A 26,399-nucleotide genomic window follows, 5' to 3' on the forward strand; every position below is an offset into this window, starting at 1 on the left:
GAATGCTCTGCTCACTTAAAAGAGCTCCACTGCTTTACTAACTGGTTTTAGATTGTACGAAAATCAACCCACTGCTGCTGCGAAAGCGAAAAATACAAATCGTTTGCGGTAAGCAACAACGAGCCAGAAGTACAGCCAAAAGTAGAAAAATGAGCTCCCTCAATGCTCGTACCCAACGCAGCAATAGCGAGGGAGCTCCACTTTCTGCTTCAGTTCGAGTTTTGCAATCGAATCCTGAAGGACCGCCGGAATACGCCCATTTTAAGACTATCGTCATCGTCATCGCCAAACTGCCCTCTCCCATGCTCCCCGTTCCTATGACAGAGTTTGTTGTTTAAGTGGCCTCTCTGCTTTATTGCGCTTGTTACATTGTGATTCTTTGCGTCGAAGCCCTGACGACGAACCTGGTGCTCCCCGGTGATCGCTCCCCTTTTCTAACCCATCATCGTCGCGAGAAGGGGCAAAAAGAGAGGAAAATTGGAACCAAAGTACCAAGGTTTCGAGTGCCCTCTCCACTCAGCCATATCGCTGAGAGGTCCCGTTCTTGATGGGAAGTGCATCGTTGAGCTGCGCGCTCTGCCTGTGTGTGTGTTGTTCTTCCATAACAAAAAAAGTCACCCCCAACATCGAGTTGAAGCCCAGAAATGCTGTGCAGAGAGTTTAAAGGAGAAAAATTAAATAAAAGTTGTTGATCCTTCACCACCAACAACAACAACAACAGCAACCCGCTGGAGCTTGTTTTTGTTCCCTCTTCTTCGTTTTCTAATGTTTTATTCGAGTGCGTAAGTGTTGTGCTCGCCAGTTTGAAGATGGCAATTTCGAGCTTTTATTGGAGCACGCGCTGAGGGGCTAATAAATTTTGCCAAGCCAAGCAGTTGGCGCACCGTGCGGGTGGCGGTACGGACGCACGTCTAGTGACGGTGAATACGTATAACAACAACAAAAACGCATCATTTAAGCACGCAAGCACGATCGGCGCCTGTACAGCTAGCAAAGATATAATCAACAACGTTTGCTTGTGTGACGTGTTTTATTTTCTTTCTCTTTCTTTTTAACGTAGCGGTTGAAGCGATCCGATAGCTTTGTAATTTGATGGCCAATAAAGCAAGGATTTATCGTTTGTAAAAGAAATATTTGCATACAAGTGACACCTTTTTAAAGCTGTCGATCGTTTCGAAGCTTTTATTGCTTTCAAAGCAGCAAGTGTGGAGGCGGTCCTCGATGGTGTCGTGACAAGTGCATTGGATTTTCACAACGCAGTTTATGAGTTCGAATCTAGTCTGAGTCGATTTTCATGCGGAGGTCTGTGTGTACTGAACAAGTTGACCTTGTTATATTTAAATGTGTATTATCATCATAACGAAAAACAAAAATTAAATATTAATTTCTGAATAAAAAAACGAAAACAAACGACAAAGTACCAAAAAAGCATGAATAAAAGGGGTACAATCATCCATAAAACCTACGTCCTAACAAATTTAATTGTAAAACCTTTGGAAACTTTATTCCGTTTTAAATTTAATATAATATTTCAAATCCATATCCATATACATTGTGTTTTTGCCCTAAGTATACCTCTTTTAACAATAGCGTCTCATTCTTCGCCTAAAATTCCCCAAAGCACACCACAGAAATGTTTGAGCACAATTGTCCCCACCAAGCCAAGCCGCTTTACTGTAAATAATCGTATCACATAATTGTATCTTATACATTAAATATGGTGGTAGCTTGGCGCAAAGTACTTGCCCAAATACATACAACTTAACACCGAAAATAATGTATGTGTGTGTGTGTTATGTGACAACATAGAAAGTGAAACACCGTACCACAACAACAACAAAACAAGTCCACACTACCCTTCAGCTTTCTGAAAGCTGTACTTCCATTCTTTACGCCTATTACACACAGCTGGCAGCAAAAATAAGTACCTGCCCGGGGGCGTAAATCCGTCCTTTCAGGCTACAAGCCCCTACAAAACACTCGCTGCCCATGAATAGCTTGGAGAAGGAAGGTACAGGAGAGAGAGAGAGCAAGAAAGAGCACGCACAAAACATGCCTCCCGGGACTAGCTGTGACGAATAACAGAACCATAAGTCAAACATAGAAATTAGGCAGCAATCAAGCGTTGCCAGTGCAACCACCATTTGAGGTACCTTAGGCTGGTGGTGTCGTTGTTTGCCGGCAACACTCCTTTCCCTATCATTCCTCCCCACCAACGGGTCACCTTTAACCCGTGTCCAGTACTCACACACACACACACCCCAGATCCCAGTTAAAGGTTACTTTGCCCGGACAAACTTTTTCTTGCGCCAGGTCCTGACTGACTGTGTGCGCACAGTGATTGCGTGGACGGAAGGATCCATGGACCATGGACCATGTCTCAACCGAATACTTGACAGGGTTCAACTCGAGTTGGCAGGATAAAGGATCAACAGACACACACACGCACGCACACGTCAACCCTCCCTCTAAATGCAAACATAACCTCTCGAGAAAGAGAAAACAGTACAAATAGAAAAAAGAAACAAAACGCACTCGTACTGATTCAACCTTCCCGGAATTGTTTCCACTCGTCCCGGTTGCCAGGCTGCAGCCCACGAGGCCGCGTTCCCTGCGCGCACACACACCCCGTGAAAGCATATGGATGAATTGGTTTCGGTGCTTCTTTCGGTGCGCGGCCTCGTGTGTTGGAGTACCGATTTTTGGCCTAGGCCCGAGCTGAATAATTAATCACGACCACCGGGCCGGAACGGTTGCCCTCCACTCGCCGGCAATAATGCCAGCAGCAGCAGCAGCAGCAACGGCACAGTCACCGGCAGATTCCAACCACTGCGGAAGCAACACGGCCCGGCTAATCCGCACAAAACGCAACTTTGCTCGGATGCTTCTCCAATATTGCTCCAAAAATCCATTATTCATCGTTGTCTCGCAACAGTTTTAAGGTCGGCAAGGTTGGCGTTCGGCGAGTGGCACTCACTGACTTGGCGTTTGGGGGGGGGGGGGGGAAACGGGAGCGAGTCTGTGAGTTCAAATGCCGAAAGGGCTTCAGGTTGACGCAGAGGAGCACAACACACGTTCGTGACCTTTTCTGCATAAGTGAATCCGAAACCGCACCCTGCCTCTCTCTGTCTCTGCTCCCCACAAGACACCTACTTTTCGCTGATTCAAAATGAACAATGCAAATATGCGGTATTTCAGACACAAAAAGGCGAACAGGACCAACGTGGTTTGAGATTCAAATAAAAACAAAAAAACAGAATGCTCAACACACACACAAAGAGATAAGAAAATGGAAAGGCAATCTTAATTCAAAGCTTTTCTTCTCAGACAGTGCAAGTAAAAAAAAAGGAACAATCGCGCAACAAACGGGTTCCGTTCCGATTTTTCCTACCCTGCTCCGAAACAGCACCCCTTCCTCCCTCAAAGAGACAGATTTTCCATCACGCGAACGGTGCGCGAGGATTTTGTGCGATTGTGCCACCCGTCTTAATTAAGGTGTGTAGCGCCGAGACCTGTCCCTGTCATCGAGGAGAAATATACTTTCGTGGAAGCACAAAAATGGACAAAACAAAAAGCATCGAGAAGCTCTCCCTTCAGCTCTCCGCCAATCCAGCTGCTGCTGTATAAAAGCACGAGCCGTTAAAAGAAAAGTCGTGAAAGTGACAGAATAAACTGCCTTCAAGCGAAACAATTTTGTAAAGCGAAACGAGAAAATATCTCCCCACAAAAGACACAAAACAAAGCGATCATTGAGAGTGGGAAGGAGGAGCTCGGAACGGCGGCGTTTGAATTATGACTTGAAAAATTCATAAAGTCACCATTTTTTAAGCCACAAAGGGATCTTCCTTTCGTGTGGGATGGTGATGCCAAACGGTGTTCCACGCACAGTTTACTTGAGAAAGCCTTTCCCATCCTTCCCCGATACGGGACCGATTCACGCGCCATTTGCCAATCGAAGGCTCGGCAGCAAAAAAAAACAACCCACGACGAGCTCGAACTTGCTGCCAGTTGGCCGTCCGCCCAGCAGGAATAAATTCGCGACAGCAAATCTGCACAAAAAACCGAGGAAGGGAGGGTTGCAAATGCGGTGGTTACTTTCGCACTGCCAACAGCAAGAACGCCCAGGTGTTGTGTACTGTGGTGCGGGAAAAGTCTTACCGGAAATTGCTTAAAAGCGGCCCAAAGTATATCACATTACGACCGACACTGAAGGAATAAATGATGATTTTAATGTCGGCTTCGCGCAATGGAGGGCGCCATGGTAGTAGCGGCATTGTAGATGAGATTTTCCCCCAATAAGACACCGCCACCGCCATCGAAGGGCAAATGCTTTAGCGGTGGAGGAAATTGTGTTTTTCCGAAACGGCGTGGAGCCTCTTTGCCTTCTTCCTTTGTCTGGCAAGCGTTCCGAGAAACAATCAAAGCCGACCAATCGCAGCGGAACTGTGATCTAAAATATCAGGTAATTCACGGTTTGATAACGATGGCTGCAAATGGCATTACCACCTTTCCCACCCGCAAACTGTAAGCCGGAAGAAAGCGGAAAGCGCAAAATTTAATGATCGAAATGAAGCCGGATTTTGAAGAAAGCGCGCGGGCCTGCCAATTCGTTAATCGACTGATAAAAGTTAATTTCCCGGAAAGTCCATAAATATTTGCATAAAATAGAACGATTTGACGCAACGCCGAGGAACGGCCCACCATCGGGTACGATGGCAAATGGCGAGATGTTTTAGTGTTCCTGTCACTCTTTATCGTCTGCTGACTTGTTCAAGTTGACAAGTGCGAGCAATGTACTTGCGCGGTACGTGGAAGGATGAGCTCACAGTTTTCCACACCACATAAAAGAACGATGCGTCTTTCTCGCTTTTGCGATAGCTAGCACACACTTTGCCGACAATTATCATTCCCCCGCTTGACAGTTATTGCCATCGGGGCAATCGTGCTCATATATTTTGTTCCCCGGCTGGCGAGGCCAGGTGGGCAACTTTTGGAGCAGCCGCCGACACATGTCTCGCAGGAACGTCACACCGGAGGCTGCAATACGCTCGCAGTTGAAATCGAATTTCCGCCCACCGGGAAGAACTGATATTACCTCCTATATGGGTGTGTTTGTGTATGTATGTGTGTGTGTACAAGACAAAAGAAAGGAAAAATAAAAACGACACCACAGAAACACATTTAACGAAACTTTTGCGAACTCCCCCGAGAAGAGATGCTGTGGCAGGATGAGCCTACGGGCAGGGCGAATTTTGTGACATTAAAATTGTCCTGGGATGGCCTCCCACACCTCGCCACATAAGAAACCACTTCAAATGAGGTTCCGGTCAGCTGGAGCGATAACAAACCGACATCCGGTAAAAGTTAGTCCGAAACGGAGTGCTTCCGGAAGGCCTCCTCCGGTGGTACCAGTGGACTCCCGGGGACACGTGGCCAAACCAAAAAAGAACGGGAAGTCTTCGTTTTGTGGCCTCCCGTTACAAATCGGCTAGGGCTTAAGGCCCGGCAGACCCAACAGGGGAACTTCCTCCAACGACGGAAATGGATGGAAGTAGATAGAAAAAAGAGCAAAAACACACACACACACGATGAACTCATAACCGTCGTCTTGGTGAAAGCTGTAACCGGAACGAGAACGCCAATCACGGTGAGAGTTTGATCGACTCCACTCGTGTGGGGCTGGAGAGGGCATGGCAGCGCAAAACCATGTCAGGTTCATTTGTTCACCGCTGGAGTGCGGCATCCTCTACACATATGTGTGCTTTGTGCAAACACACACACACACACACACGCTCGCACACATTCATACAGGATATTACCATCACCGCAAGCCTCGGGAGGAGACGATATTCGCACAAAATTGAATTTTAGTTTCCTCCCTTTAGCATCTCCCAGTCCCGGGGGGGGGGCTCTCCCAGCCGGAGGAATCACACACAGAGAGCAGCGCCATTGTGAAGGAAAACATCGATCCGGGTGACGCAGAATGTCGGTATATGTCGAACCTGGGTACACAATGATCAACAAAAGCTTCTCCAGTTCTTTTTTGTTGTTGTGTCAGTGTGCATCCCGTTCCACTGTGTGAGGAAAGCGGAGGGAAGACAGTTATGTGGGAGAATATGCCTTCCGCCGCTTTTCCAGGAAACTAACGGCCAAAGAAATGAGGGAAGGGAGGAGACACCCATATCCGTCAAACTGTTTCTTCGGTGCATGGCTCGCTCCCGCCAGTTAAAGGCAACTCGATTATGGAAATGTCACGTCGTGCACCACTACCTACACGACCGCCACCACCACCACCACAGCGTGACGTGGATTTGAAGCTGTCTCGTCAAAAAAAAACGTAAAGCCGGATCAGTCCGCGCGGCCCTAGATGATTGTGCTGCAGTAGGCAGAGCAGGGCGGTAGGCAGAGCAGAGCATGAGGCAGTGTGAGATTTCACACTGTTTCTGATAGCTTTCCGGTTCCTCCCCCCCAGTTCCCTGCCGCCACCGAAGTTCGCCGGCAAGTGGCAGGCTTAAGCAACGGCGGCCCAAAGTACCTACTATCATCATGTTACTTCTCGCTCAAATTTTCCTCTTCCGAAACGTCTCACATCATCAACCGAAACTGATGGAACACACACACAGACACCCCCAGCGCCTGGTGAAGGAAATCACAATCCCTCCCGCAGCTACGGCATGGCCGAAGTACACGGAACGGGTGAAACGAGGGATGATCGTGACGAAGGGGGTCGCCACAGGATACGGACTGGTGACGGATGATGGAGAGCGCGCGCAAAGGAAAATCTTACCACGAGCAAATACGTGCCCCGACTTACACAAAATGTACACACACATACAGGACAGGCATACAGAGCGATTCGCATTTCCCGACCGTAGATGAAATTACGGCGAATCGGTCGTAGCAACAAAAGAGCTGCGTGATTTTTTAACTTGACAGTGACAGAGACGTCATCACACGCGGAGGGCGAAGGAAGGGACCGCTGTGAAACACCTACCGGATGTCACGGTTCTTTTCCTTTTTTTTGCCTGATTTTGAAACAGCACAAAACAACGCCCTTTGCCGCGTTTGTCCGGACTACCAACCAGAGCCAAATCGGAGCCGAAGCGAAACGATAGCGAGGAAGTGCACTGTGCGAGCACATTGTTACCAGCACTCGAATCAAAATTGCATTCAGCTCCGTCTTTTCATGCGAATTCAACACAACCGAGACGTTCGCCGAAAAACACTCAAGATGTGTATGGGAGCGTCGCGAATACACGTGATTCGTGCAACCCTGCGAAGCTTCATAATCAAGGGATGGTATAGGGTACGGGGGTGGTTTGTTCTTTTTTGTTGGACGCAGCACTTAGTTTGCTCGACAAAAGGAGGATAAATGAATAGTGATCGCTATCAGAAAGTTGTTTTTTCGTATAGAAACATTTAAAGCATCTCAAAACTGGTTGTTGAATCTATCCATATGCGCGGTTTTTAGTACAACATAGGATATATATCAAATCACATATGAAAGAACTCAAATATAAGTTGAAGAGTCTTAAAATAAGATTTGTCATTTCCAGGGAAATAATAAAAACCTTATAAGAAAATGGATTTAAGAGCCAGAATTCTCCAAAAACCGGATTATTGCTCTTTTCACAGAAATGGAAGTTCACAGTTAAGCTTTATTGAATCAAAGCTTTATTTTGATGATTTTTTGTCTAGATGTTTTGCGAGTTCCTAAAATAAGCTCCACCAGACTACCAGGGGAACTATTGTCTTGTCTTAATTGCATAACTTATTAAGGTACTATAGAATTGATGCCATAATGTACCAATAATAGGTCGTTTTGAGGTATTTAACTAAAAAAAATTGACATTTTCAATATACATTATATCACCACATTTTCCCATGACAACAAAAATGAGTATCAAACAATCAAAACTCTGAAATTAGCTTACAAAAAACGTCTAAAACGAATAATATTCTGATATATGGTGCTAAAACTCGCATGTTACCCAACAACACTCATTTCCTTTCCAAAAGTTGTAAACGGTTGTAACCGCTTGTGCAGCAAACCACATCCAGAGCAACGCGTCGTCGTGCAATCATTTTTAAGTGGTCAATTTTCCGTCAAAAATACCCAATATCGCACCCCATACATAACCATCGGTCGCGTTGTGCTGTCGTGCTGTTTATTATCCCACACAAGAAACAAAGGCGAAAAGCCAATCCCTTATATCCTTCACAACAATCAAGCATACCACTCTTCCCCTTGCGCTTCCCTAATCAAGTTTGTTTGACACGTTCGCACACTCTGATTCAGTGTATGTGTACGTTACGATAAAGGCGAGTGGGTGGGGAACGTTCTTCCTTACAGAAAAAAAACTCGATAACATATGTTCGCGAACTCAGCGCAAAACCTCACCGGATGGTATTGGAAGCGTTGTTGTTTTGCTCTGAATGTTTTTTTTGTTCTACTCAATCTTCTTTGTACTATCAGCGAAACTGCGAAACTGTTTGCGATCGAAATGACTCTCCAACTGTCGCGCAGCACTCGCGTAACAGGCGCGCTGGGTGGGGAGTGCGCAAAGCACACCATCCCCGGGAACCGAAACTGTTTTCATAAAATTTTATCTAAATCCTTCCCCCGAAACGACAGCATGCGCCAAAGCACACAGTAAAAAATCACTACCATAGCGCTGCTGCTGCGCCGGCATTGTTTCTCGCAGCGCACCAAGCGAGCGAAGCAAACCGGGAAACGACACCCCAGCCACATTCCCCACGGCGAGTTGTGTTCGTCGAGCAGGTTGGGTTATGCGATACGCGCCAACGTTTTGATACCGAGGGGGCGCCGAAAAACAAACACGGCAAAGATTTGCACACTACCAAAGCTGCTAAAGACATACCACCGTCAGTCACCCGTCTTCCGAACTTCCTTATGCAGCCAGTTACACCTTCGGAGGCTGATGATGGTGGTAGTGATGCTGCAAAAATAAAATCACATCACCAAACCTCTCCTTCCCCAGTCGAAACATTTCTAATCACAAAAGACTCCCTAATATACTCAAACCTCCCTCTCCAAGCACAAAGGATTTTAAACAAAAAACGAAGCGAAACTTCCGCCACCAGTCTCGCACACGGCCGTAATTGAAAAGTCTTCAGCGCATTGAGCGCCTTCCTTCCCGGCCGCCCATAAAGCAAACAAAATGGTAGTCGGGCACCAAAAGCACCGAGTACAGGCGGAATTGTACCATTAATTTTCACTTCGGTAAGCTTTCAGGAGAGGCATGAGGGCGAGTACCTGGGCCGTTTTATGAGACACCATGTCCCTACCGTACCGTATCCAAAATACACCCTGTACCCCTCCCCCCTGGCTTCTCGTATCATTTTCCGCAGTGTACAGCCGCACTATCTGACGCAGTCACGAGACGCGCACGGGCGCCGCTCGCTCGTTCGTGCGGTAACGAACGCGCGGCTGTTAAATGAGGCAAAATTGAGGTATAGTGGTGGAAATTATGGGCAAAATTAAAATTATCGATTTTTTGACACCGATTTTCAGCGCTGCTCGGGTGGGCTGTTGTCTTCCGGGAGTGTCTTTGAAAGTCTTTGGAAATCTTGGCGTATTGTTACTGCCATAGAGAGCATTCAATTCTTTCTTGCCAGCCTGTAAAGACCATGTAATAGCGTAACAAGTAGCGCTGTTAGTGATGTATGTGTCCAGAGCTTTATTCCAGCAAAATGCCAGCAAAGTCTCCTCGAAAGGAGAAAAGGCACATTATATCAGAAATGGGAAAATGATTCGGAATCCAGCCCCGAAGGAAAGGTATTTTTTGTTGCAGTCCAATCAGCCCAGTCCACCGATGCCGGGGCTCCTTCCCAAAAGCCTCCCCCCCCCCCCCCTCCAATGGACACACACACTCAAACACATCTGCCCATACATCTTTGCGCGGTTGATAGCTTCAACCAGCCGGAAAAGTAAGCGCTCAGGTCACAGGCTCCAATGCACACGCCGTACGCCCGCACGGAGATCGACGGTAACGACGGTGTTCGAACGTCGACCATGAAATAGGCACACCGGGGGCCTGGAATTGGCACGTTCGAACAAATTCCGAGGGCGGTGGAATAAGTGGTGGAAAAAATAGCACTGGTCCCGAAAGAAAGAAAAAAAAACGCCCCACCCAAAAACCCTGGCAGCCGCTCAAGAATGTCACCGGGAAATGAGGCGAAGAAAATAAAATTCCAGCTCCAAGACGTCGCTGTCGTCCTGTTCCAGGAAGGTTTTCGTGGTCTTTCACCCATCTCCAGAGACGATCTGGAAATAAGGCCAACCGGAGGGCGGGTGGTCGAAGAATGATACATGTTCCTATGAGCCAGCGCGCTAAAAGAATCACGGTACGAAGCTCTAGCGCTCTCTCTCTCTCTATCTCTCCTCTACCAAGGCTCCAAATCGCGACCGGAACGGCACATACAAAGTCCGTGAGGCAGCCAAGAGGCAATATCTAATTTCGACTTGATTTTTCGCATTCGTTAGTGGCCCCCCAAAATCCCACGACATCCCGCGCCAGAGCGCCCAATGCTGCTTCGACTGCTGCTGCTGCTGCTGCTGACGTGTCAATTTTCTGTTTATTTATTTCGGTAAATAAGTTTATGGCGCACGCGAAACGAGAACGAAACACCCAAGATCATCATTATCATCTTCATCTTGCGCTCTACCCGGCAACGACCGGTTTATCCCTCCCAGAGGCGGGACACGGTGCGCAAAGATTTGGCTAAAACGGTATCAATTTCGGACCAACGACACCACCAACACTCCGGTCTCTGCCTCATCCTCTGCCAAAGTGCGATTCTATCTGCTTCCCAAGAAAGCGCAAGCGAGAAAAAGCACCCCCGCGCCCTAGAAAAGCTGGGACGGAATTGGAACGCTTTGAAATGAACATGATTTCGTATCGTTTCCCCCAGCGTCTCCTCCATCCACTTCAGCTCATCGTGCGACAAGCTTTGTTCGTTTGTCTTAATGTCAAACAATCAAGTCCATCCGGGGCTGATCCTTCGGGTTGTTGTTGTTGGTTTTTGTTGTTGCGGACAAAAACTCGGTCCGTCGCCAACACTGAAGTGTCGTCTCGCTAGCTGTTCGTGCTCAGGCAAGCAAACGATACCCGCCGTAGCAGCCCACCCAGCACCCCGGCAAGACGTCTAGAGATAGGCGCATGCAGGCGCACCAGCCCAGCTACTTACCGGCGTCGAAATCATGGACGTAGTAACGATTCCGGTGGGAAATATTAGTGCCAACGATGTGCCGCTTCGCCCGCAGGAAGAGGTTATTATTCCCCAGATGGTCGGAATGTCCATGTGTGCTCACGACGTAGTCGATGTCGTCCGGATGCAGCTGATGCTCCTGCAGTCCTGTGTGTTGTGTTGCCCCGTCCACGAACGCATTTATCATCGGATGAAGGAGAAGATAAAGAGAAGAGAAGAAAGAGAGAAAAACCAGTACATGAAAACACATCAGCTCCATAAGTTCGAGACAGTTTTTTTTATCTTGTTTTGGAAGTACACACACACACACGACAGACGGGTTGGCGTGACGAAATTGGACACCGAGCACAGTGACAGATGGAGCAGCGCAAGGAGATGTACTTTGTGTACACACGAAACCCCTTTTTGTGCATCGTCACTCAAGAAGACACGCAGCAACCCAACAACAAAAAGACCTCAAATACAGCTTCTGAATCTTTTGCTTCTCGCCTTTCCGGATCAGCATAATTGCTCTCTGTCCGGGCGCTTCGTTTGATGATGCATCATCAGGCGACACATGTGACATGTGATACAGAGACCACACTTCGGCTTGGGTGGGTGGGTGGTTGACGTGTGTACACCAGGAAGTAGGTTTCCTGCAATCTTCCTGCAAAACCAAAAATGCAAAAAGAAACCACTAACCCCGGTTCCTCCTGAAAAACATGCCATCACCTCCAGCATAACAAATCTTCATTCGAGACCCGTTCGCTATTGATTTTCCCGTTCCGAGGCAACACCAACCAACCGACAACGCCTTCCGGAGCGCTCTCTCTCTCTCTCTCTCTCTCTCTCTCTCTCTCTCTCTCTCTCTCTCTCTGTCTCTCTGGAGCACCACAGGCTCTTCCAGGCCTTTATGCGTTTGCCGAAAGGATGGGGTTTTATCACCTTCCCGACCCAGTAGTACCTACCCAGTACCGAGAGCAAAGCGAATCGTTCGATTATGAACCCACGTGTTCGCTCCTACCAGCAACGATCCCTCCCTCCTACCCCATACCCTCCTTTGATCCAGCAGCAGCACATCCCCTGCAGGCCAACACACGAAGTTTAGGTGTCGGGCGAAGAAGAACAAACAACAAAAGCGCATAAATCGCACAATTGCTGTATCGTGCACACGTTGCCACCAACCTTCTCTTTCGCTCGCTCTGTCTCTCGCTCCCCAGTTTTTTTATTACCATCTCCCCATCTCCACAAAATGCCACACCAGGAAGAAAACCAGGGTTGGATAAAAAGGGAAGCAAAGCTACCACAGCGCGGCATTTTCCAATGCTGCGAATGTCTTCGGTGGTCACGTATCCGTCCGGGCTTCGCAGATTACGGTCCTCGGGTTTTACGGACCTTTCCGTTTCAGCGTGTATGTGTGCGAAATAACACCGTACACAATCCTTCTGCCCCTTACACTCTTCTCTACCTCACTCTTGGTTCCTTCCATACGGTTTCGTTCCTTGGCTTATGATAATCAATAACTACATTCATCTCCTGATTCACCACTTAGTTAGGGTAAAGCCCTGCGCCTTTAGTACACACACGGGGTACACTGCTGCGGTGGCTGCAGTTTCCACAGTTCCCGTTCCACACACACACCAACACGGACAAAAAGGACCTGCCACTCACACGGCCAGCGGTGTTGCCATCGCTTCAGAAAGGCCTAAAAACATCGACCCACCTCAGTGTGTATGCTTGTGTTGTTCACTCACCCATACACACAGGACGGGTCCCCCCCGACACAGCTTCCGGGTTTACCGCACACAGTAATACACACCACCGGCACACAAGCGACAATGGGAATGACGACGACGACGACGAACACGAACGACGGCACCCACCCGGCCGGTTCTTCGTGAGTGCTTCGTGGCACACAGGAGGCGCCGCATTTCAATCCCGATGACCCCCGATGTTGTGGTTTTGCAGCCGTGTGCACAGCACTGGAATCGGTCACGAGGTTTTTGCCATCCCCCTTCTCTCTCTCTCTCTCTTCTTCACACTCCACACTCTACACAACTGCCTTTTCTCCAACAGGCCAATAAACTAGCCACAGCAGTGGCAGATCAAGCCCCCCCGGCTCTTCGAAACTCCTAGCAAAGCTTCTCTCAAAGCCGGATCCGGATCCGGAGTGAGCTTACCGCTGGGGCTCTAGACCGGGGAGACACAACCAGGTAACAAAAGGTAGCCCGGGATGCGAAAATTGAATGAAGATATAGAAATGAAAAACGTAAGCTTCACAAATCCTGATAATCGGACATCAAAAGGGATTAGACGATGTCTCGAGAAACAGGTAAGTTAGTGTCGAAGCGGAGTGGAGTGTTCTTAGATGCTAGGATCATGTTCTTCCGAGCCCGGCGTTCGGTACAATCTGCAACATAAAAACATCAAATTAAAACTATCGATCAAAGAGGCAACCTCAACCAGCGGCAGTGGTGGAGAGGCCTGAACCTGGACCTGCTGGCAGCTGCTTTTATTGGTTGTAACTGACGTGCTCAAGAAGGCGCTTCTTCAGCTACCGAGGTGGGGGATGGCAGCATTTGCATACCTTTCTCTACACAACTTTTCAACTCGAGCAAGCGTTCAAGTTCTGTTTTGCCTGACGGGGAGGACGGCCGCCGAAGAGATTACAAACTCGCCCCGTGGGCAGGATACCGTCGAATGTTTCGAACATCTTTCGAAACCATAAATAAAGATATAGCATGAGAGGGAAGCATCGGTGTTTCTTGCCTGTTGGTACCGCCGCTTTAACGGATAAGCAAAAAGTATTGCACAACAATATTCATACGCCTTGTTTCACTTTAGTGCGTGTTTTTGCCTCGGTCCCCGTCCGTACCGTCTTATGAAGCAGTCAATTCCAGTCTTGCCCACACGCTGCAACACGGACACGCTGAGCACTGACGATGAATATTCATCAAAATTTCATACTTTACCGCAAAAACCGAATGCTCGGTGCTCATTTTCGCAAAGCAGCGCCCCAGCGCTCTTCGCCCGGTTGCTACGGCCGAGTAGATTATTCAAATCGGCATCCATGCATCCCCATTACACTGACTACACGGGGCACTTCGCGGCGGCGTACACACCCGGAGGGGGCCACACCGAAAATACAAGTGGAAAATTATTTAGAACAGCAAAACAAAAAAAAAGGAGGACAGACACAAGCATCCAACAGCATCCAAATGGTGCAGATTCGGTGTATCGTGCTATCTAGAACGGCCTACAACCACACCAAGCACAGTTAGCACAACAGATTAGAATCGCCTGGCCCTGGCGCATGAACTTTCGCACTGCCGAATGGCGAATAGCGCACACACACACACACGCCAGAGCGTGGTGGGAGACGTAGGGAGCAAAACTTTCCCCGAGCAACCGTTTGCTAAAACCACTTTATGAAAACTACCAAACTAAAGTCCGTCTGCAGGCAGCAGTGCGCACTCTTGCGCCGGTTCCGGAAGCGGAAGTACCGGCGGAAGGTTACACTCTTCTGTCTTCCCTCCGCTCAAGTGCCCCGAAAAATGAACTGACCCCAGCAAGTCGTTCCAGCCGGTTAATTGTGGTAACGATTCTCCGTTTCTCCGGCCGGGGCCCGGGGAGCGAACGATAAAAGGAGGAAGAAAAGTTTTCCACCGGATACTCGCGCGAATCCGATTTCGATGTGCAAAATCGACCGGTAGGGGTGGGGTTGGGGTAGGTTAATCCTCGTTTTGGCTTGATTGGCATCATTATGAAGTTTGCGAGGGATAGGGACAGAGAGTTATATACAGAACGCGAGCGATAGAGAGAGAGAGAAAGCGACAGAGTTATTAGACTCCAACTCAGAATTGACAATCGATGGCATGGCTCGCGAACTGTGCGCCGAGAATGCCGAAATAATTTGCTTCCACATTCCCACCGCACAAGCACACACACACAGTTTAGCTTAACTTTATATCGATTCCATTCTCGATTCCGGTTCCCCGCTGCTGTTTGGCACAACTTCCTCATTTCGGTATGCGGCGCTGTTTGGCTGTTCCAAAAGTCCAAACCAACTTTTAGCGCTTATTTACATAACCTTCCTTCCCCGCGGGGGGGTTTCAGGTTTTTGTCGTGAATGATTAATGTTTCATGTTCAATGTACAAGTTCCTCTTTTCTCGCTTTGTTTCTATGAGCGCGCTTTGTCGTCTCTTCATTTCCGTGCTCCATGCAATGAAATTCATCAATCAGCTCTTTCAGCTCCTTTTTCATGTGCAATTATTTCCAATTTTTTTTGTTGTGTACCTCCCACCCCCACCGTTGCGCGTCTGGCACAAAAATTGCAAAGTCAAACGCAAACAATTCGACAAAATCAATCCGGCAAGATCAATTTATTTCGCTGCGGAGCAAATCATGCTCCCGGTGTGCTTGCACATACACACACACACACACACACACACACACACACACACACACACACACACACCACACCGTGTTGTGTGCCGTGAAAATATCGCAATCAATTGTGAACTCGCGCGCCGCTAGAAGAGCGCACACAGCAGCTTCCGGTTTGCCCGTTCTGGGGGGGAAATGGAAATGAAAAAACTTTCTAAATTAGTTTCACCTTCCCCAATTCTTCTCTTTTTGTTTTTTTTTTGTATTGCACTGTAGAGTCACTTTTTTACTAAACTACTGTTTGAGATTTTTTTCAGCTAAATCGTCGTCGGTCGACGAACAGTTTGTGAAGGGGAGAGTGAACAAAAAAGGAAAAAGCGAGATCTGTGAACACAAAATAAATGAACCAAACGGAATTGTTTTTGAGATATCGTTCAACTTGACTGGACTGGCTGGTTCGCAATCGATGGTATTTCATAGTTATTGGGTGGACAAAAGAGTGAGGAAGGTTTAAAAAAGTGATTAAACCCAAATTAAATACAATCAAAATATCGCTATAAAGTCATTTTCAAGTTGTATTTGTGCAAAATGTGCCATGAATGCAAAATGTGAATGCGCCTGAAGGTATGCAATCTTGAAAATCTAATCCCAGATAAGAACAATCTTATAACATCGGTCAGCACTAACAATAATGGTTTGATAGCATCTAATAAGTCCCTTAAATAACTGCCAAAACCATAATTTTATAGTAAAACTGGATACCGAAAACCTGAAAAGAACGGTCAAGATAAGATTTGAACGTGTGTCGTTCGTTGTGATGCATCCAGCAGTTTGCCACGGCACTAGGAGATCATTCCGAGAATCAATGCGTAAATAGCGCACTTAAAAAATGTGACTTTTCGATTTATTGCCTCTTGAACTGGCTTTATTAGCTGTTTGAACACCAAAAGTTCATTGCGGTCAAAGTTCGGGAACTTTCTCGCAACCCCAATGCGCCCCGACCCGTCCAAGCAAAGGCGAACAATTCTAAATCCAACATTCAATCGCCCGTTTGGCAATAATATTTCGCCCGCCTTTTTCATCCTGCAACTCATCCCACGACGGCACATCGATTGGAAAAGAAACCATTTGCAAAACTTTCTTTTCCAAAGCACCCCTACCAACCTTTCCGGCCAGACAAATGGAAGAAAATGGGAGGGAAAGCCGAACCAACCCAAACCGTGCTGCACCCATCCTCGCGCGCAAACAGCAGTTCGCGTTCTGCCCGGCACGAAACCGAAACCACGGCAAACCATTCAAATGACCACCGTCACCGGGTGGCCAAGGCCCGTGAACCCCGTGCCAAGGGTGTGTTTGTGTGCGCGTGTGGCCGTTTGTTCGTTGCGGTATGTTAAGAAACGAAGCGAGCCTGGAGAACACAACACAACACACCCCAAACGCGCAAAACGACAAAAGCTTAATCAAAAGTTCACCGCTGGCAAGCTGACTCCCGGTGCTGCCGTGTCCGTTTTGTTTGGAGTCCGAAGGAGAAAAGAAAGGGGATGGAAGGAGTTTTCTAAAACTGTACCGTATCAGCGACTGGTGCTGCTGCTGCTGAATGTTTTCCGTTTGCGTTTGTTGTTGGCTGTTTGTTGGACGAACGCTGCAGAACTTCTTGCTCGTCATTGCGTGCTTTTCCGATGTTTCACCTCGTTCCGGAAATGTTCGCAAGCTCGCAACACACACACACACCACAGTACCCCTTAGAGTAGCAGGGGTTTTTGTTTTCCAACCCTCGTTTGAATGTTTTATTCCAGGCGGTACACGGGCACGGCACGGCATTCCCACCATTTGCTGCCACTCCCGTCGGCGACTGTGTCTTACAGCCACGGTGGCGCGCTCTAACTACTTACGATAGTGTTTTCCCCACTAACAAAAGCTTCCTTTAGACGGTTCACACACACAAAGGTCCAACCCCTTCGCTTTCCCTTTCCATTCCCGGTGCTTGCCTTGTGAGTGACAAGAATTGATTGGTTTGCGGGAAGCAGCAAACGAACCTGTGTGCGAAAATCACCACACTTTGCCATTCTCACTCCCAAGACGAAGGGGAAGGGTAGTATCACCTCTTTTTAGAAGTTTTCACCCGCCATTCGGAACCGTTTTGTGATTTGTGAAGCCCGAGGGACGGAGAAACTATTTCAAACAGTTGTCTTCGGGTCCTCCCGGGCCCGCCCCGCTCCATCGCTCCCGCGGGAACATCACGTCGAACATGGAAAACTTGTTCCTGCTGCTTGGAGCTGCTTTCCAAACCTTCTTACACCCACAGTCAATCGTTTATTCTGCTCCGTGGCTTTGTGCGTGTGTTTGTGCGTGTGTGTCACGCGTGCTTGAATGCGTTGCTTCGTACAACAAACAGCGTCGCCATCATTACCATCGTAATGGCAAAAGGATTCGACAGTGGCAGGCAGACGAACAAGAAAAAGAACGTCCTCTGTGCGACACAACATACCGAAAGCACGAGTCAATGGACGTAGTAAATGCGCATTGAAGTACAAGGGAGTTGGACGGGAAACCAAACAGCAATGGAAGGACCGAAAGGATATTGAGCCATTTTTGTATCAGCAAGAGGTCATACAAGAGCATGTTTAGAGCATGCTTTTGGTCGAGCACGCCCCTTCTAAAGCTAGTGTGCGAACAGAAAAAACGAAGAGATTAAGGAAAGTGGTTATATCTTCCCAACCATACGTTAGAAGCCCTCTTACCGATCTTCCCCTCATGGCTGGCTGGCTTGGAACCGGTCCAGTGGAAAGTGAAAATGCTCCCTCTCCTTTCCATGCACTTGACCCTGTTGGAATCGTGACTTTCTGTACACCATCATTTTGCCAAAAAAAAAGCGAAAGGATGCCTCGACAGAACGAATATCCTTCTCCAATAACACACACACACACAAAACCCCCTCGAAAATGGCAATTCGATTTCAGAGCCATCCTTTCGCAACACTCTTTCCCTCGCGGACCTTTACATCCGAAAAAGCCTTTAGGTAATGAGCTTTTTTCCTGCTGCTTAGCCCATGTGTGGATGATGTGGATGTGCTGCCGTGTGCTTTTGGAAACGAATAAAGCGAAGAAATACAGACAAAAAAGACACACTCACAAATGGGTGGTACAAATGTCCGTGTCTAAACTGTTAATTTCCGGCTGCTTCGAAGATGCTCCGCCAAGAGGGCAGTAAAGAAGTGTTTAGCGAGTGTGTCTACTGTGTTAAGACAAACCATCCCGAGCGTAAGAGGCCCGTATACTTACGCTGTAAAAGCAGATCGCCATCCCAAGGTGTCATCGTGTCGACGATGACGTTGCAATCGGGGCCTTTGATCAGGGTGCAGGTGCAGTTGGCCAGCATCGGGGCGTCGGCCGACGGCGGTTCGTTCTGCTCGTACTTCGAGTAGCCCTCGCTCAGCACGATGATTTGATTCATGGTGGTGTTTGTCGCTGCTGCTGCTACTGCTGGTCGCTTTTGTGAAGCGGAGGGAATGAAATTGATTACTTTGGTCTGTTTTTTTTTTGCCACTCCAATTGCGAGGGTGATGCACCACGTAGAGAACGAACGAACTAACGAAACTTGTTTTTTTTTTTTTTTCAAAACCGAACGCAACACAAACCGAACGAACGAATCCTTCTCACTATCTCTCTTTTGCTGCAGTTTAATTTTCCACTCCACGCGTGTCAAGCGGGAGTCGGGAAATTGTTCACACACGCGCGAGTGTGTGTGCTGATTATTTTTAATTCGCACAAGATCGGCAGTGGGAGGAGGGGCATTTAATTTCAGCCAACCACCCTACAAGGAAGATGACCACCGCGGCAGGAGCGAATGGAACGACGACGACGACCGGCGACGGTAAAACGGACGACAGGCAGAGTGACGCAGTACGCGTAGCGTTGAACCAACGTGGAGAGGGGGGAATGGGGAAGGGACGGGGGCAGGATTGGGGTTTTGATTTAAGAAATTGGCCCCCAAGTTTCCTCACACTTTCCCTCTTTTCTCCTTGCCACTTACACACACTTTTCACGAGCGAGCACACTTTTCCACCCCTCCCATCGTGCGCGGTGGTGGTGCATGCACAAGGGGAGGCGATTTCCGTTCCAGCTGTTTTGCGTTTTCGCCTCCCCCCGCTTCAGCCCCCTTTCTTTCTCTCTCTCGTACGCATTTCCCGTTCCGTCGGGTGGGCTTTTTTTTTCATGCCCTTTGCCTCTCTTGTTTTGCGCACACAAAACACAAACACACACACTGAGACACTCCAATACACCGCACCAAAACAAGTGCACCACACGGCCGGGGAGGGGGGGGGAGACCACCGACAAACACACAGATGGCTACGGGCGCGCGCGTTAGTCACACAGACTCAGACACACTCTCTCTCACACACCACTATGTGCGGGGTTTTTGCGCGATGATTTTCCGTACCGCATTGGAGGTGAATTTTGCACGCGCGCGACACACACACACAAACACACACACAGAGAGAAACACCCCGAGAGTGGAAAAAAGACCCCGACCTTTGCCACCATAGCGGGCCACCGAGCAACGGAGGGGGGAAGGGTAAGGGAAAATCGAGCAGCGGGTCATCCGTACACGATATTCACCCCGACCCCGATGGTTCTACGAATGGGGCGGGTGGTGGTGAGTGGTGCGATTTTTGCTAATGGCCGGTCACGCACATAAACACACGCGCACGCGGTTGCACTTTTCGCACTGTTTTCCCGGCTGGTTTTTCCTTCTTTTCTCTGGGAAGAAACTCTTTCCGGTGCCGATTCTAGGTTGTTTGCCAAAACACGCCAAAAACAAGCTCTGTTCGTCGGGCCACTGATGAGGAGCAATAGTAGGGGAGGTGGCAGAGGGATTTCAACTGGGGATAGGGAGGGGGGAGCCATACAGTCCAAAGCTACGCGTACTACGGGTCGTCCGAACGGTCGTCCGCCGTTCCAGCCGGGCTGTGCCAGTCGTTCGCTTCCGTTCGCTCCTGCCGAGTGATCAACCTTGACTGGAAACACGGAAAACGGTGAAAAACGGTCGAGCCACCGGGGTTGGTGCCACACACACACACAGCCTGCAGTCGATCGGAAAGCGTTTGTGTTTTTTTTTTTCTTCTTTTTTCGCATTCGCCACCCGCGCGCATGAGGTGGAAAATCGTCATCGGAGTCGTCGGCGGGTCGTCGGCGACTCGTCGGCCTATCATCGTTCGTTCGCCCGCATCGTAGCACTCACCGGTAAAGCGCGCACCAGCAGCCTGCACTCACTGAGTTCTCGTTTTCCGGTGCATTTTCTGGAGGGTGCTGGTTTTGTGTACTTACCTACGTTGGAGCGGTGTATATGCTTTCGATGAGGGTGAGTGGACGATGTTTTTCTGACGATGCTGCACTATGGCTTGTTACGCGCTAAAAAAAATCTCAGATATGTCTGCAAAGAAAATAAAAATAGATAATTAAGATAATTATTTAACATGCCTTAGTGTCTAAATACTTCATAACTTGTTTGATTGTCCTAATCCGTGGTTTAATAAAAATATTATTAATTATATTAATTTATTTTTAAAAACATGGTATTAATCAATACATTTGGACAACGATAATATTATTGTTAAAAAATAAAAGCTTGTTGTATTTTTTTGTCCACTCGAAAGCTATACTTTAGACGACATTCTAACGCATTGAAAGGATCGTTTTGTCTCTTTCCTTTTCTCTGCAACCTGTGCGATGATAAATTGGAACTCACGAGTAATGTTGTTGTTTTGCTTTCCATCCAAAACAAAAGTCATCCCATTTCTCTCGCACCCATTTCATCTGTTGGAAAATGTATATCTTTTCGTATAAACTGTTAATTTTGGGCAACATTGTATGATACAATGTCAAAAGACCAGAAACACTCATACACAAGTCGCCTTGAATGCACTAAATAATCATTTAAAATATTAAAATACAAAACCAGCTCCACACGCACAATCATAATCCACAACGAATAAATGCAGTTCAAAAATGGCACAACAGTCCACATCAACCACCCCACTGTTGTTTGACTCTTTGTATCGACTCGTTTCTGACGTCACGGTAGCAACATAACCGAATGGCCAACATAAGTGAAAGAGCGAATACAAAAGCACACCAAAGCTTACCATAAATCTGTGGGCTGCGACCTGAAACATACCCCCAGTTGCGCGCAACTTTTCATAATGTTGGCGATGTTTCTTGCATGCAAGCTTAATACCCCACAAAGCGATGGAGACGCTTCGCTCTGGTTGGCACTTTTAGAATTCTTCAAAGATTTTAATTAAAATGAATTCATTCAGGAGATAATCGAACCAATTTTTATGGTGAAATATCATATTTCAATCTGCTCACTGCAAGGCCATTGAATGCCCTTTCTTTAATTAAAGTCCTCTAATTAAATTATTTGAACACTTTTTAAGCAAAAAGGCCATCGATTTAGCATCCCATGACATTAATTTTATCTTACTGTGCCATCCCTAAAGCATTCTGAAAAAAATGCCAACCCCCCCAAACCACTTACAAATAAATCACTTACATGCGAGACTGTCAATCTTCCCAAAACCCTCGCTACCCCCACGCAAAGGTTTCCCACGTCTCCACGTGAACACGCTTGCCCCGTGTGAAAAAGTCCTTCAACGCCTTCCCCATTTTTTTTTTTCAATTTGGCGCTTTGAAGTTCAACGACAAAAACCAAACATACGCTCGCATTACAACATAATCTGCCCGTGCCAAGGGTGAGTGCGTTTACAGCGTGCCCTTGTCCCAAGCGGGTTCAACACGGCGATTGAATATCAATAGCGAGGGATGCGTCAATAAACACACACACACATACGGACAAGTGCTCATAAACACAGTCAATTAATCGTAAACCCTCTTCAATCAATGGAGGGGAATCAAGCGACGAACCGACACAACGTACGCGACGGAAGGAAGGATGGAACAGTTTTTTTTTAATTATAATTTCGCTCCGAAGCACCTACTGTGGTCACTGGGCCAACAAACTGCCGCAGCCCGTACGCGCTTTTGCTTCGCAAATCGGTCACCGGTCGTGTTGGCTTGCAATGGCGACAACGACAACCACGACGACGACGACGACGATGGCAACGATGACAACCAGTGTCGTTACTGCTGCAGGTGCATTTTTGGGATCATGGCCACACAGTGTACGATTATGCCCGCAGTTTTGTCTTGTGCCTCCGCTTGACTGCACTTTTTTGCGCCTTTCGCATTATGCGTGAAGATGAGCCGTTGGGGCCCGATTATGAGGCTACGGGTTCGCCGGTAATGTGTCAAGAGAGCCCCTACCGTACGTACATTTCAACCCACTGCGAAACGCAATGGTTCCTCCTGTTGGGGGTACGCAATAGCGCTTCAAGCCACACGTACCCACACACAGACCAATGTGCAACAGCTGTGTAATGCCGCATAGAATTAACGTACTGTGAAGGCACGCTTGGATGTGATGTGCACGGGGTGTGGGCGCGCTCACGTCCAATCTAAAGCCTACCGTCCGCTTTCGCAATCGATCAATGCCTCCGAAAGTGTCCGATTCCGAATGGTAAACTTCACGTCAGTCTGTGGCACGACGGGAAGGGCTGCTTCTTCTAAACCCCTCCCCTGCAACGCATCGTGACGTGCCCATCGGTGCAGGGCTTCATCGCGCAATCGCGCACGTCACGTACCCATCCGAAGGGTCCTACCTACCACACAGCATTTCATTTCATTTCATTTCATTTCATTTCATTTATTAATACAATATCCGCCATCAAGGCTAAATAAGGCAGACTTAAAACTAAATAAACCCTAACAAATAAACAAAATAATTCATGAAAAACTAAGCCTAACTAAACTAGTCTAGACCTAGCAAAAAAATTAAAGAAAAAAAACAAAGGTAGAGCGTAGAGACTATCAAAACTTAATGAAACTTAGAAGAATAATTAAAGAGAATTAGAAGAAAAAATACGGTTACGGAAAGAGTTGAGAGAGGAGTCGAAATCAAAGAGATAGTAAAAGTGGTTAAACAACCTGAAACAGGATAGAATAGGATCATTGAAAGTATAGAGAGTATGACGTGTTTCAATTGACAGAGGATCACGAGGACGAAGGGAACGAGAGGGAACATACAACGAGATGGACGAGAGTAAATCAGGAGCATCAGTATCAGAAAGTAATAAGCCACCAATAAAACATGCCTGAGACACTTGGCGGCGGAAGCTTAAAGAGTGAAGATTGAGTAACTGCAATCGCGTTTCATAGGGAGGTAGTGAGGCAGCACCGAACAAACGACGAAAAGCAACCCTGGTAAAAAGGCGCTGAATGCTTTCAATTCTCGAACAGCCATCAATAGTAGGAGGATTCCAGATGATGCTAGCATATTCAAGAAGAGGCCTTACCAGAGCACAATAAAGGTTTCTTAAGAAGCTTTGATCTCTAAAAATAGAGGTAAAACGTAAAATAAACCCAAGAGTTCGATTAGCTTTTAGTAGAACCTCATCAAGCTGCAGTTTAAAGTTAAGACGACTGTCGAGTATAATACCAAGGTCACGGATGGACAAAACACGAGAGAGAGACGAGTTAGAGAGAGTATAGTTAAATGAAATAGGAGAAAGAGAGTGAGAGAAAGAAATAACAGAACATTTATCAGGGCACAAGCGAAGTAAGTTGGATGAACACCAATGAACAAATGCATTAAGGTAATGCTGAAGACTCATACAATCAGAAGAAGAGGACACAGGTAAAAAGATTTTGATATCATCCGCATAAAGGAGATGACCATCAGGAGGTAAAACATTACAGACATCATTGATGAACAAAGAAAACAGAAGTGGACTTAGCACACAACCCTGAGGGACACCTGACGTACAAAAAAACTCCTCAGATAAGTACGACCCGGTTTTAACCCTGCAAGATCGATTACTTAAGTATGAGGACAGCCAGCTAATAATGCCGACTGCCGATCACCAAAACCAAGTTTAGATAGTTTAGCTAATAGATAGTTTAGCTAATAGTAAAGAGTGGGGCAAACTATCAAATGCAGCATGAAAGTCAGTGTATATTGCATCAAGTTGGGTACCTGCCTCAAAAGATCTGAAAATATTGGTAACAAAAGACATGAGATTAGTAGAAGTAGACCTACCAGGCATAAACCCATGCTGTTTAGGGCTAATAGCGGAACTACAACTATGAAGTATGGTTGGAAAGATACATAGCTCAAAAGTTTTGGCTGTGGCACATGTTTGAGTTATCCCACGATAATTAGAGACAATGCTACGGCATCCCTTTTTGTGTACCGGAAAAAGCCAACAGGATTTCCAAAGAGCAGGAAAGACCCCGAGAGAAAGTGAAAGGTTGAAAATTTTAGCAAGGTGTGGAGCAAGCACGTCCTTACAGTTAATTAAAACAGAGGCAGGAATGCCATCTGGACCAGGAGTAAAAGAACGTTTCAACCCAAATAACACCTGTACAACTGTTTCAGAGCTAACCGAAATATCGGAGAGATTAATTAAGTTCTCTGGCGTGTAGAGTAGCCCACCCTCAATAAGGTTAGGGTCACTAACCGGTGGCTCAAACATTTGGGAAAAATGTGCAGAGAATAGCTCACAGATCTCAACAGGCGTAGAGGCAGTTCGAGAATCAAGTACCATTTCATTAGGTAACGTATTGCACCCTCTTCGAATCCTAACAAATTGCCAGAAGAATGCTGGATCAGAACGGAAACGCGATTGCAGTCTACTCGAATAGGCCTCAAAACAAGCCCTGTTGTATAGTCGATGCGCAGAGGCAGCGTACTTAAATAAACGAAAGTTGAAAGCAGATCGGTTCAGACGATACCTCCTAAGATATTTCATTCTATCCTTTTTCAGGTTGCGAAGAGTACGATTGGACCAGGGAGGATTAGGAGGGGAACGAAAAATAGGTGTACATGAAAGGAGTGCAGAGGTTAACAAAGCATTAAACGATTGGACAGCCTCGTCGACCGATGTACATTGATAAAAAAAAGACCAGTCGGCACGAGATAGAATAGAATTAAGTTTACGATAGTCTGTAAGACGAAAATTATAACGAACACTCAATGAATTAGGAGCAGAAGGCAATTCATTCCTAACCCTACTAGCCCTAAATAAAGAAGACGGTAACGCAATTTCCAGAGCAGGATGATGGGCATCCTGGGGCAGGAGCAGTGACGAAGCAGGATACACAGAAGAACAAGCAGCAGCAGCAGAGTTAGAGAGCACCAGGTCCAGATAATGATTTGAATGGTTATGCACCCCGTTCAGCTGATAGAGTTCATGCAAATTTAACACATCCAAAAAGCAGGAACTGGATGAATTCAAAGAGATATGAGGCACATAATGTCTCATAGGTAAAGATGAATCTGACCTTACTGCGGCTGCAGGCGACCACCCTAACGCCGGTTGATTGAAGTCGCCAAGAAGGATAAGATGATCATTCGGTTTCATATGCATGTATGCATCGCTGATGAAAGCAGAAAGGGATTCGAAATAGTTGCGGTCGCTGCTCAAATACGGTGGCACATAAACAATCCCCACATAAAGACGAAACTTGGGAAAAGAAACACGAATACATAAAGCTTCAAGCGTAGGTTGATTCATGTTAAGTGCCACAGACGGATAACGACTGGAACATGCAAGCAGCACACCACCCCCACGCGATCGTTCATTGTTTAACCTGCTGCGATCGCAACGGTATATATTGTAAGAATCACTATCCAGGACCATATTGGATGGAATCGATTCATTTAACCAGGTTTCAGTAAGGGC

General features: G+C 47.1%; 1 protein-coding gene across 1 annotated transcript in view; it reads right to left on the bottom strand.

Annotated features, from left to right (window-relative positions):
* LOC120959503 (metallo-beta-lactamase domain-containing protein 1) overlaps window positions 1-26,399 on the bottom strand; it is a 96,080-nt gene that overhangs the window by 41,888 nt on the left and 27,793 nt on the right. Inside the window, exons 2-4 of the mRNA XM_040382945.2 lie at window positions 20,926-21,031; window positions 18,880-19,087; window positions 11,212-11,379 (exon numbers count right to left, since the gene is read on the bottom strand). Of these exons, the coding sequence (XP_040238879.2) occupies window positions 11,212-11,379; window positions 18,880-19,051 (340 nt within the window). The 5' untranslated portion in view covers window positions 19,052-19,087; window positions 20,926-21,031. The remainder of the gene's footprint in view (window positions 1-11,211; window positions 11,380-18,879; window positions 19,088-20,925; window positions 21,032-26,399) is intronic.

Source organism: Anopheles coluzzii, chromosome 3, assembly GCF_943734685.1.
Source record: "Anopheles coluzzii chromosome 3, AcolN3, whole genome shotgun sequence".
Lineage (NCBI taxonomy): Eukaryota > Metazoa > Arthropoda > Insecta > Diptera > Culicidae > Anopheles > Anopheles coluzzii.